Below are 12,923 nucleotides of genomic sequence, written 5' to 3' on the forward strand. Positions count from 1 at the left end.
GGCTTGTGATTAAGAATCTTTAGGTACCTTTCTTTAAGTCTTATAGTTGTCTGAACATATGTTATAAAAATCTAGACAGAACTTCATTGCATTGTTGAACCAAGAGAGATGGCCAGGTCCTTACAGTCTGAAGGGAAAGAGGAGGACAAGACATAGCCATGTGGACCTCAGCCACTCTGAATTATCAATCCAGTGAACTTAAGTAAGCAGTAGCTGCAATTCATCTGCAGAGGGGAATGGTGAGAAGTTATAAGCTGAAGAGACTGAATCTCAAATATAAATCTGTTGTTGGAATACTGACTAAATATTGTTTATAAGTTAAAATTTTTATGTTTATTTTAGGTGAGGTGCTGAAATCATGTGTTTATGGAATTTTCTATAGTAGGTTTCTGAAACCGCTAGAAATTTGATAGTTTTAAGTCTCTTTGTTCCTTGTATGTCCTGAGTTGGGTCTCCTTTTCAGTAAATACCAGTAGTCATCCTAATTTTTTTGATAACTAAAAAACATTCCCTCCAATTTCAACACTGTCCCCAGAATTTACCGCCTTTGTTGAAAATTACAGATCTTAGATGTGGAAAGGTGAGGAAATAAAGTACTGGAGTGAGAAGTGATCATGCAGCTTGTTTGTTATCATACATTGATTAAATCTAAATAAAATGGGTAATTTGAGAATTTTAAAATTAAGATGTCTGATTGTATATTCTTATTTTTCCTAGTAAAATGAGTGAAAATAAACCTGGAGGCTCACAGAATTCTAGTAAGTAATCATATTTAAAATATTTTCAAGTTTAATTTAAAATATTACGATACATCATTCTTCCTTTTTTTTAAATTACAATTAATCTTTCAGACCTCTACTCAAACACTAGGAATGAATTTCCTGATCCATGGTTAGGTCGTGTTTCTTTATACTGAAGTATAATGTTTCATGTATTAATTTCAACAAAAATCTGCTAGAAAAGGATTATATGCCAAATTTTATTTGTATATTCTATATTTATCAAATGTGGTTTGTATTTGAATAAAACAGTATTATTTATTTAATAAATATGATTTTTTTTACCTTTTTGTGTGATTTTTCTTCTTACAAAAGATAAAATGCAAATGAGAACAGTTAATGTATAGAAGTTTAACATGAAAAGGGAAACCTTGCCTGTTAGTGCTCACAACCATTTCCTCAGATGTAGACTTTACTTTTTAGTTGTTTTCTTCATTTATTAGTTATAAATAGTATATTAGATTTGCTACTATGGAAGATGAAATTTTTTTAATTGTTACTTTATACTCAGTTGCCACTACTTCTCTGTGATCTACCCTTTTTAAAATTTATTGTTTGATTGCCTCTAAAAGTGTTATACTTAAAACTGTATCTTGGGGACTTCCCTGGTGGTCCAGTGGCTAAGACTCCATGCTCCCAGTGCAGGGGACCCGGGTTCAATCCCTGGTCAGGGAACTAGATCCCACATGCCACAACCAAAGAGTTTGTATGCTGCAAGTAAAGACCTGGTGGAAATAAATAAATAAATATAAAAAACAAAAAAAACAACAAAAAACTGTATCTTGACTCTCACTTATAGAGTATCTATTAACTGCCTATCATGTTGGATAAGGAAATTTCTGCCCTTCAATCTCCCTCTACTTTGCTTTCCTGCTTTTACCTATAGACTTCTGTCAGTTATGCTAATAGTTCTGAAACTTAATAGTTCATGGACTACCTCCTTATATTTGTCAAATGTAAATATCACCTATTACTGTTAATTGGTTAGTATTTTTCTTAAGTTTGTCTCAGCTCTTTACTTGAATGAATGTATTCGTTTTATTACTGTTACATGACCAGTATCGTTTGCTGAAGGGTTATGTAGAAGGTGTAGAATTGTTTGTAGAAGGTGGTATTAATAAATGTAATAAAGTTGGAACAATTTTACAGAATTTTAAACGTTAAAATTAATATGCAAAGGACAAATAAAAACAAAAGTTACCTACTTACAAAAATGCATGCCTGAAACCTGGTCTGTTATGTGTCCAGTGCCTTGGTACCAGGCAAAGGGAGGAGGGAAACAGGTGGAAGCACAAGCCCATAGCGTGCAGCAGATGCAGCTCCACCCAACATTCACTTTGAGGACTCTTCTGTAGTCTCAGCTAATTCCTTGTATGCCTCCTGAGGCTAATTCCTTGTATGCCTCCTGAGGCTAATTCCTTGTATTCCTCTTCCTCTTGATAGCTGCATACATACTAGTAGTTGAAAGTATAGGTTCTGGGGATGAAGAAGTTAAGGTGGGAGTTGCTGGTGTAAGATGTCCAATAATCAAACGACAGTTTGCTGGAATTATTATGGTCAGTTACTCTGTGTTGGGGAGGAAGAGGTGCTGAAATTTTGAGGGAAGGGGCTTCCAGTTACTGCTTAGTAAGCTGGAGTGAGGGAGAGCAAATACAGGATGGATGTTTCACAGTATTAAGTATTGGTTTCTTTCCAGTCCTGGAATCTATTTTGTGAGTGACCTGTTGACAGATACAGTACATTTTCAGTATGTAACATCCATTCTTGATTACCATGCATTAAACAAGGTAAATAAGATTAGCTGCTGTAATAGGTAAGCCCTGAGGTTTTAATGGTTTAGCATAATAAACATTTATTACATGGTCATGTTACACTCCAGTGTAGATTGGTTAGGGGAGATTGAACAGATAGGGACTTTATGCTCCATACAGTCATTTAGAGTTCACGTTCATTCCATCTTGTATTGATTCACTGCCTTGAGATACACAGTCTTTTCAGCTAGTGATTCTTTTCCTTGTTTTGTTAGTATGGTATTAGAAATTTGATATACAAGTAAATATCATAAGATAGAAAGGATTGATAATTATATTAGTAACACTCAATTCTACCTTTGTGCCATATCTTTTTAATTATATTGCTATATATTATCTCATTTAATGCTCATTAAGGCATAGTTTGAGGCAAGTGCTTATTTTTTTATAAGATGAGGAACCAGAACCATAAAGTGTTTATGTGACCTCTTCAAGGTTACACATCAAGAGTGTAGAACTAGGTCTTAACTCAAATCTCCCTGACTCTGCAATTTGCCTTTAAGGTTTTATTACTGTTATTGTGATAAAATACATAAAACATAGAATTCATCGTTTTAACTATTTTGAAGTGTGGCACTTCATACATTCAGAGTTGTGCAGCTGTTACCACTGTCTAGTTCCAAAGCATTATCATCCCTCCAGAAGGATACTATTCACTAGGCAGTTACTTCTCATTTCTTCTGTCCTCAGCTCGTGGAGACAACCAACTTGCTTTTTGTCTGTCTCTATGGATTTACCTGTTTTGGATAATGTAATCTATTATATAAATGGAATCATGTAATATGTGACCTTTTGTGCTTGCATTCTTTGACTTACCATGGTGTTTCTAGACTTATCTGTGTTATAGCATTTATCAGTATTTCATTCCTTTTTGTAGCTGAAAGATACTCCGTTACATGGTCATTGTATATTTTGTTAACCCATTCATCCATCTGTTTGTTGGATGAATGGAAATTTGATTTGTTTTCCCTTTTTGGCTATTGTGAACAGTGCTGCTATGAAGATTAATGTACAAATATTTGTTTGAACATCTGTTTTTAATTCTTTGGTATTATATATAACCTATAGTGGAATTGTTATATAGTAACTGTGTTTAACTTTTTGAGGAACTACTCACTATTTTCCAAAGTGATTGTACTATTATTACATTTCACCTAGCAGTATATGAGGGTTGTGATTTCACTATCTCCTTGACAGCATTTGTTATTTGAGATTTTTTGTTTTAGCCATATCTTCTTTGGAGAAATGTTTATTCAGATGCTTTGTCCCATTTTAAGATTGAGTTGTGATTTTCTTGTTGGGTTGTAAAGCTTACCACATTCTGGACACTAGACTCTTAAAAGGTGTATGATTTCCAAATGTATTTAACCATTCTGTAGATTGACTTTTCGCTTTGTTTATAGTTTTCTTTGATGCACAAAAGTTTTAAACTTTGATGAAGTCCAGTTTATCTTTTTTTTTTTTGTTTCTTTTATTGCTTTTGTTTTTGGTGTCATGTGGTGTCTGAAAAACTATTGCCAAACCAAGGTTTTGAAGATTTTTCCCCCCCTGTGTTTTCTTCTAAGTGTTTTATAGTTTTGACTCTTATGTTTAAGTCTTTGATCTATTTTGAGTTAATTTTTGTGTAGTTTATGGAGAAGGATTCAGTTTTATTATCTTGCATGTGACTTTCAGTTGTCCCAGCCCCTTTTGTTAAAGAGACTATCTTCCCCCATTGAATGATCTTGGAATCTTTGTTCAAAATTTAATTGACCATTGATGCCTGAGATAATTTTTCTGGACTCTTTTCCATTGATCTGTATGTTTATCCTTATGTCAGTACCACACTCTTGATTTCTGTAGTTTCATTATAAGTTTTGAGTCTTCTCTTTTTTTCTGGCTAAAGGTTTGCCAGTTTTGTTGACCTTTTTGAAGAACCAACTTTGCATTTATTCTGTCTATTCTGTATGTCATTTATTTCTGTTCTTATCTCTATTATTGCCTTTCTTATGCTAGTTTTGGGTTTAGTGTGTTCTTTTTCTAGTTCTTTATTGCTAAAATAAAGTTACTGATTTGGGATCATTCCTTTTTCATATAGGCTTGCTCTATGAGTCTACAAGCCTAAAGATCAGCCAGAGGTGAAAGCTTAAAGTTCCTAGGGTCATTTCTGAGCATGCATCCAGCCCTGGGCATGTGATGTCCTTCTAGATTCCCTGGTATATATGGGAGCTTCTCAGAGCCCTTATCTCTCCATCTGTCTTCCTTTACTAGACTCTTCTTTCCTAGCCTTTTTGGTCTTTGCCTACTTGCCCTGTTATCCTTTGCTTCAAGCTGCTGCCTCTAGTATATTTGTCTTAAATGCTTTTGACAGTCAGACTCCAGCCCTGAGAAAGTTATTGCACAGATGAAAGAAGGGCAGGCATCTGAGCCCATCCCTGGGGAGCCACCATACATGTCAGAACACACACAATCACATTTCTCTAACAAGGTCCATACTGCCTCCTCTTAGACAGTCCATACCAGGAATATGGCCTAAGGAACAATGCATGTTGACCCTGGGCTTAAGGCCATTGCCCAGTTGGAGAGTGAGGGATAGTAGGCAGGTAAGTTAAAATGCCACAAATCTGTCATCAAATTTTGGCAGTTTGTTTCTTTATTAAGCATTTTCCTCATTATTTCAAGTTTTTAAATCAGATTTCAGAGTTTCTGAAAAGTTGATTCTGATGGGTTTGGCAGCATTATCATTGCTTTAGTGGAGAGATGAAGTTTTAGAGTTTACTAAGTGGTTGTTTTCAATGAGTTGCCAATTTAACACCACACTGGGATTTGTTGTTAAAAGAGTAATTTAAAAATGTAAAGTCACATTGTTTTAGAAGTAGGTATTGAAAGTCTTAATTTACTGAAAACAATATAATTTGTTCTCAAAAAGAACTGAACACATCGTTGAGAGAAACACCAATTCCATAGGTGGTTTTTTTTTTTTTTTTTGGTTTCTGTTTAAAATTTTTTATATCTATTACTTTTTTCACTATTAGCTTGTGTTTTCTGTCGAAAAAATGATGACTGTCCTATTAAATATGGAGAAAAGAAAACTCATGAGAAATGGAATCTTACTGTACATTACTATTGTTTGGTGAGTATAATTTTTAATTAAATCCTAAAAATTTGGTATTCTTCTAAAGAAGAAAATTTGATCCTGATGGCTGGTTTCTGAGAAATGGATAAGTCATTTAACTTCCCTGGATCTCTTTTTCGCTATGTGAAAATAAGATTTTTCATTTATCAAGTTCTAAGATTCTAAAATTACTTGATGCATAGAAATACTTGTCATCATTACCTGCTTATTTTTGTCTAACCCTTTGGGGCCTCAGTGGAAAAAGTAGAAAATGGTTAGGTGTGTAAGGGAGTTGTTCATTTTGCAACTTTGTTGTTTTCATTGTTGCTAGTGATAATTCTCAGAAAGGACCTGTTTGAAGGCTCAGGAAGTAAAATAAAAGTATTTTCTTTGACAGAGAACCTGAAAAGAGAAATTCTGACTACAGGTAATAAATATTTGTGGGAAAGGATATAGGTTAATTTATGGATCACTCATTTGCAGGAAAAAATGATGACATATTGAGAATTGTCTCGTTTGTTCCCCATTCCCTCTACCAACTTCTCATCTCAGTGAATCTGCTTTAAGATATTAGTGGTACCGTCCCTGCCTTAGCATGATGCCAAGGTTACATGAGTATATACAGTACTCCTTGGCACTTGTAATAGATATATATTGCTGCTTAACTAATTGTCCAGCTTATAAGTGAAATTGAGCAGCTTATAAGTGAGTCAGTTACACATATGTACATGTGTCCCCTCTTCTTTCGATTCTCTTCCCGTGTAGGGCACAGAGCATTGAGTAGCTCCCTGGGCCAGACAGCGGGTCCCTGTTAGTTGCCTGTTTTTAACGTCACAGTGTGCATGTCAGTCTCAGCCTCCCGTTCTCCCCACCCCCTCACCCTTCCCCTGTGGTGCCCGTAACTTTCTTTTCCACATCTGTGACTCTCTTTCTGTCTTAAGTGGTTTATGGGGCACACAAATCTGTTATTGGCTGAGATGGGTGGTTCTGGCTCAGGGTCTCTTCTGCATGAGGCTGCAGTTGATGTGTCAGCATGGTTTGGTCATCTGAAAGCTGGATAGGCTGGAGTATCCACCTCCAGTGGCTCACTTCTGTGACTTTTGGCCTCAGTTCCTCTTGCCTTTTGGCAGGAGGCCTCAGTTCCTTACTTCCTGGGCACCACTGTAGGGCTGCCCACAGTATGACAGCTGGCTTCTCCCAGAGCAAGTAATAGAAGAGAGGGACAGATATACACCAAGATGGAACTATATGACCTAGTTTTTATAGTTGTATACCACTGTTACTTTTCCTTTATTCTGTTAAGAGGTGAGTCATAATTCTAGCTCACACTTAAGGGGAAGGAAATTATTTAAGGGAGGAGTATCAACAAATTTAGGGGCATATTTTTATTCTTAGAACAGCATCCATGTTAAAACTTAGATTCTTGGTGTTTTTCTAAGGTTTGTAAACTGGTCTAGGAACCTAATTACTTTGTACCAAGACTTAGGTGAACATGAAGTTGACATTCCAAATTATCTGTCTTAGAGTCATATAGGGCTTAGAGTCTTATAGGGCTTCCCAAGTGGCTCAGTGATAAAGAATCTGCCTGCCAATGCAGGAGATGTGGATTCAATCCCTGGGTCAGGAAGATCCCCTGGAGAAGGAAATGGCAACCCACTCCAGTACTCTTGCTAGGAAAATACCATGGACAAAGGAGCCTGGTAGGCTACAGTCCATGGTGTCACAAAAGAGTCAGACAGGACTTAGTGAATAAACAACAACAACACAGAGTCTTATAGTTTGTATCCCAAAAGAAAACCTTTTTATATTTCTAAAGAGTTCATTTTACTTTTTATGTAATAGAATTAGGAGAGCTATTTTTTTATTAGTCAGTGGGTTGGTTTTTTTGGGTGGTTGTTTTTTTTTTCTCATAATTCTTAAGTAATCTATGGCCCTTTTGGGATTTTTTTAAGGTACACTGATTAAAACCTCTAATCACAAGTCTGAAGTTTTATTGAGTTATTTAATATATTTAACTTGGTCATATCAAAATTTCCCTTATGTTCTTCCTTATTTTATTAATGAGTGTAGTAATCCCAAAACATGCTGACCCTAGCTCAACACTTACAAGACTGGCATTTCATTGTGAACGGTATAGTAATATTATAAATGGTAATGGAATATTAGAGCTGAGAGACTTGGAAACAACCTAGTCTGTTGTTTTTATTTTTGTGTTTAATATTAGAAACACTGAATTACTTGCCTAGGGCTCTGGAAAGTTAGGCACAGATCCTGGTTTGCAAGCCAGTACTTATTCACAGTCTCATGCTTTTTCCTTGATTCATGTACCCTTAATATATTTAAACTGAAGTTAAAACCTATTTTAAAAAATTTATTTTCATTAACTGTAATTCAATAGATTCTCTATAATTACATCTTTTATGATTTAGAATCCAGCTGGATTTATAGAGTTAATCTGAAATATTACTGATAATTATCTCCATAGTATTTATTACTATTACATACACATCTTTCAGTATTTGACACTTTTTCCCACCTAAAACTTGAACATAAGTGTTTATTGTTTGTCTTCCTTCCCTTCCCCTGTTATTTTCTGTGATACTTTTTAGAAAGCAGTTTGGTTATATAACCTGTTGATATATAGTATCTTTGAAATCAAAGAATATGAGTAGCCTCTTACTTTGACTATGAAAAATAACTATTATAGGTAAGAGATACTTGAAATTTGAATTGTTTTATATCCATTTTTATTGGAATACTATAGATATATATTTTTTATTCCAAACAATTTCTTAGAGTTTATTTTCTAATTGAGAATATATTCATAGTTGATGTCAAGTGGAATTTGGCAGAGGGGTAAAGAAGAAGAAGGAGTTTATGGTTTTCTAATAGAAGATATCAGGAAAGAAGTGACTAGGGCTTCTAAACTGGTAAGTAAATTACTTTACTCATTGCCCCATAAATATTGTCAGTATTAAGGAAGTCTTTTCCATCACTTTCTCTACTAGAAATTGATAAGACATTGATTTTATGTTCTTATTTTTGTCAAACACACTAAATTTTAGAACATTTTGTATTTTTGCAAATGAAAGAGCTAAACCAACCTTGGATAACATGTGTGGCAATACTGATTTCACTTCTTGTCTTCTTCCAACCTACCCATCATTTCATCCACTCTTACCATCAGAATTATGATCTTACTTCCACTCAACTGTTCTTCAGACCTTCTATCCTGAGGCAATCCAATTATTTACTTTTCATTCTTATACCTCAGTTGCTGGGTTGGATTAATAGCTTGAGATGGCAATTTCACAGCTATACAGACCAGTAATTTATAGTCTCCTCATGCCTTGTGGCTCTTCTGTGATACAGTTTGTTTATGTTCAGTGCCTTCTCCTGTTCTCCAAGATTAGTATTCTGAACTTTAACTCTTTATTCATTCAGTTACAGTTTGTGAATCTTCTGTGTGATGGCTGTTATTATGTGAGGGAATGGACTGTAGGTCTCCATGTGTTCTGAGTAGAAATAATGAGAGTTAGAGAATGAGAAGATTGGAAGTACAGGGGTTTCTGTTCAGAGAATGTGGTACTGGAATTGATGACTTCCATGGTGGAGCAGTTTTGGCTGATGAGAGGGTCTCTTCATTACACTGAAGTGGAGATGAAGTGCATTGACACATTTTAATTGAGGAAGTAAAAAAAAAAAAGAAAGATTGTCCGATCAATGCAGAAGTCATTTAGAATGATAGCAAGAATTAAAATAAGGAGGAGGGTGCCAAAGTCTGGAGGAAGTTAGTTAGGTGACATTAGGTTCAAGGATCAGATCTTTTTAAGTCTGAAGGTAGAGTAATGGCCTACAGTCTGCAGCACAGAACTTAAAAAATGTTGTTTATCCTTCTCCCTACCTCTGTCTTTATTTCATGTCTACTCCTTGCCAAGTCTGGAAATTAAGGAGGATGAAAATACACAGCTTCATAAAAGAAGTTCTATAAGGGAAGCATTCAGAGAATTTTATTTTGGTTGAGACAAAGATATGAAAGTGGTTATTTTTAAGGATATTCAAGATTCGGGGGTGTGTGTGTTAGTTGCTCAGTCGTGTCCAACTCTTTGCAATCCCATGGACTGTAGCCCACCAGTCTCCTCTGTCCATGGAATTCTCCAGGCAAGAATACTGAGGTGGGTTGCCATTTCCTTCTCCAGGGGATCTTCCCGACCCAGGGATCGAACCCAGGTCTCCTGTATTGCAGGCAGATACTTTACCATCTGAGCGACTATGGAAGCCCAAGATACAGGGGAGGTAATGATAAAGTAGAGGTTCTAAGGCACAAGGGAAAAACCTTGGAGAAAAGGGTAACAGTGGCATTTACCTATGGGCCTTGTGAGAGTATCAAAATTTTTCAATCTTCTGGTGATAGTGAACTTGTCATGAAAGATGGCCTCTACAGGTACTGTTTGGAAATCCTTTCTTAAGACATCATATCCTGAGTATATTGTGAACCTGTGAGAATTTCTTGATCCTGAAGGTGTCTCCATTTACGACCTTAAAATAGAATTCCATGTGTCAGTTTACAGGGAGAGACTCAGGTTAGCAAGGTATCCTTCTACAACCTGGCAGTGCTTGACAGGTGGACATTATAATCCCTTCATTAGTGGCCAGTATCTTCTCAGAGGTTCCAAGGCATATGAAGTACTCTTTTGTATGTTAGTAATGATTGATTCATCTAATTATTTTTCTGTTTATATACTGTAGTGATATTTAAGTTAGAGGCAGTGGTATTCATTTCCTAGGGCTGCTATAAAGATTACTCCAAACTGGGTCACTTAAAACAGAAATGTATTCTCTCAGAATTTTGGAGACTGGAAGTTCCAAATCAAGCTGTCCGAGAGATTGACTTCTGGAAGCTCTGAGGGAGAATCTGCTCATGCTTCTCTTCTAATGGCTACTGGCAGCCTTTGGCATTCCTTGCTTTGTGGCAGCGTACCTCAGTCTCTGCCTCCATCTTCATGTGGCCTTCCGCTGTGTGCCTTAAATCTCTCTCTCTTTTTACTTATAAGGACTTATAGGGACCACCTTAAATCCAGGATGAACTCATCTTGAAATCTTTAACATATCTACAAAGACCATGTTTCCAAGTAAGGTCACATTCAGAGGTACCAGGAATTAGGCCTTGAACATAACTTTTGGGGAACCACTACTTAACCTACTTACTATGGGTATCTTAACACTTTTTCATTTGCTTAAGATAGAGTGATCCTCGCCAGTTTTTTACAAATTGTTTTTTAGAATTGTTTTGCTGTTGTCCTATATATAATAAATATTTCCTAACTGTATTTTCTGTAGAAATTTGAATGAGACTTTCATGTATAATCTTTATGTTTATAAACCCTTCAGTTTAAAATATTTTAGCAGGTAGGAAGGAAAAGAAGCTTCTCTGTCTCACCCACATTAGATTAAAGATGTTTCCTTTATCAGAAATTGTGATACGAATGACTCTTTAGATTGGATTGTTTCTGAGTAAAACAATTTTTTTCAGGAAATCTCTTTAACATACTATAATCACAGCTATTGTATGATGAAAGTAATTGTCAGACTCTTCACAAAGAATATTCATTTATACCTTGGTCTTACCTGTAGTACTCAAATTTTCTACGTTATAATCCCTGTTTTTATATTTTCTTCTAGAAGTGCTCTGTTTGCAAGAAAACGGGTGCTTCAATTGGATGTGTTGCACCCCGATGTAAACGGAGTTATCATTTCCCCTGTGGACTTCAGAGAGAATGTGTTTTCCAGTTCACTGGCAATTTTGCGTGAGTTAATTAACTGTCAAATATGAAAGATGTAAAGGAAAAGTGGAAAATGGATATGGATCTCCCTAATTATATCATTTCTTTGTAAAATTTCTTTTCAAAGTTACACTGAGGTTATATGGGTACTTTAGGGAATTACAATATCTTGTAATGGCCTTAATGATTAATATTCACCTCTAGCTTTCAGCCCTAGACTATAATAATATGGAAGTGTTAATTTATTCACATTCAGTAGAAATTTCCGTCTTATATATATAATCCTAGTTTTTATGTTACTTTTGAGGTTTAATACTTTACTTTTCTTTGACAGGGCTATCTGTATTCTTAAAGACATGTAAATTTGATGTAGTCCAGAAAAATAACTATTATGCCCTGGGATGCCCCTAAAAATACTCGTTTCTTGAGTTCAGCTCTAAACATCAAGATTTTATGAATTTTGGTGTTTGTTATCATGAGTGATTTATTTCTTTTAGTCTTTGTGCTCTTGACCTATTTAATGGTTTGTTATCTATGAAAACTACAGTGTAGAAAATGCAAATGGAAATAAATTTAGTGGGTTAAGAATAATTATTGTTTGCACTTTAGTTATTAAAATAATATTTTTAAGTATAAGTTCCTTCCTTTGATTTTGTGCAGGTTTGAGTACAAATGTTGTATATACTGTTACTAACAATGTTTCATAATTCTCAACATAGTATTAGTTACTGGGATTCTGTGAGGTGAATCTCAGCACCAAAAGGTTCACATTTGGAAAATGTAGCTCTCCTTGCTTATAGATGATAAGACTGATTTACAGTGGCATTTCCCCAGCCTGTTGTAAGTTAATTGTGAAAGAGACAAATGAATTTTCTCTTTTAGATATGAATTGTAATGCTAGCTTAGTTGTGCTTTATAATTTATTAGATGTTATTTTTAATTAATTTACATTTTTAGGTCATTTTGTTGGAAACATCGACCTGTTCAAATAATTACATCTAATAATTGTAGAGACTCCTTACTGTGCACCATTTGCTTGGAATTTATAGAGCCTATTCCAACTTACAGCGTGTTACGAAGTCCTTGTTGTAAGAATGCTTGGTTTCATAGAGACTGTTTGCAGGTAAGATAGTTTGTAAACATTTTCTGATATAAAGTATGTTGCTTGTTGATTTGAATTAGACATGTGTTTTAGCTCTTACTACTTGTAACTTTTTAAAATAGCTTTATTGAATAAAATTTTACATGTAAAATTACTCTTTTGAGGTATATAGTTAATGTTTTGGTAAATACTTTAGATACTACCTTTTAATGTATTTTTACACTTAAAAAAATTTGTTTTTACCCAAGGATTTTGTTTGTATATCGCAAAGAATAATGCACAGTCTTTAATTTCCAAGTTTATTTATATGCTTAAAGTTAGAAAAACCAAGATACGTGAAATAATAAGTTGTAA

General features: G+C 34.9%; 1 protein-coding gene across 3 annotated transcripts in view; it reads left to right on the top strand.

The window, feature by feature from the left end:
- The window catches only part of G2E3 (G2/M-phase specific E3 ubiquitin protein ligase), a 62,126-nt gene that overhangs the window by 22,862 nt on the left and 26,341 nt on the right, over nt 1-12,923 (top strand). For 2 of the 3 annotated variants that reach the window (XM_065906288.1, XM_065906289.1), the window contains exons 2-6: nt 718-758; nt 5,605-5,702; nt 8,513-8,614; nt 11,367-11,491; nt 12,425-12,590. In XM_065906288.1, coding sequence (XP_065762360.1) covers nt 718-758; nt 5,605-5,702; nt 8,513-8,614; nt 11,367-11,491; nt 12,425-12,590 — 532 coding nt within the window. The remainder of the gene's footprint in view (nt 1-717; nt 759-5,604; nt 5,703-8,512; nt 8,615-11,366; nt 11,492-12,424; nt 12,591-12,923) is intronic. The other variant, XM_065906290.1, reaches the window with a different exon arrangement.

The sequence above is a fragment of the Muntiacus reevesi genome, chromosome 15, assembly GCF_963930625.1.
Source record: "Muntiacus reevesi chromosome 15, mMunRee1.1, whole genome shotgun sequence".
NCBI lineage: Eukaryota > Metazoa > Chordata > Mammalia > Artiodactyla > Cervidae > Muntiacus > Muntiacus reevesi.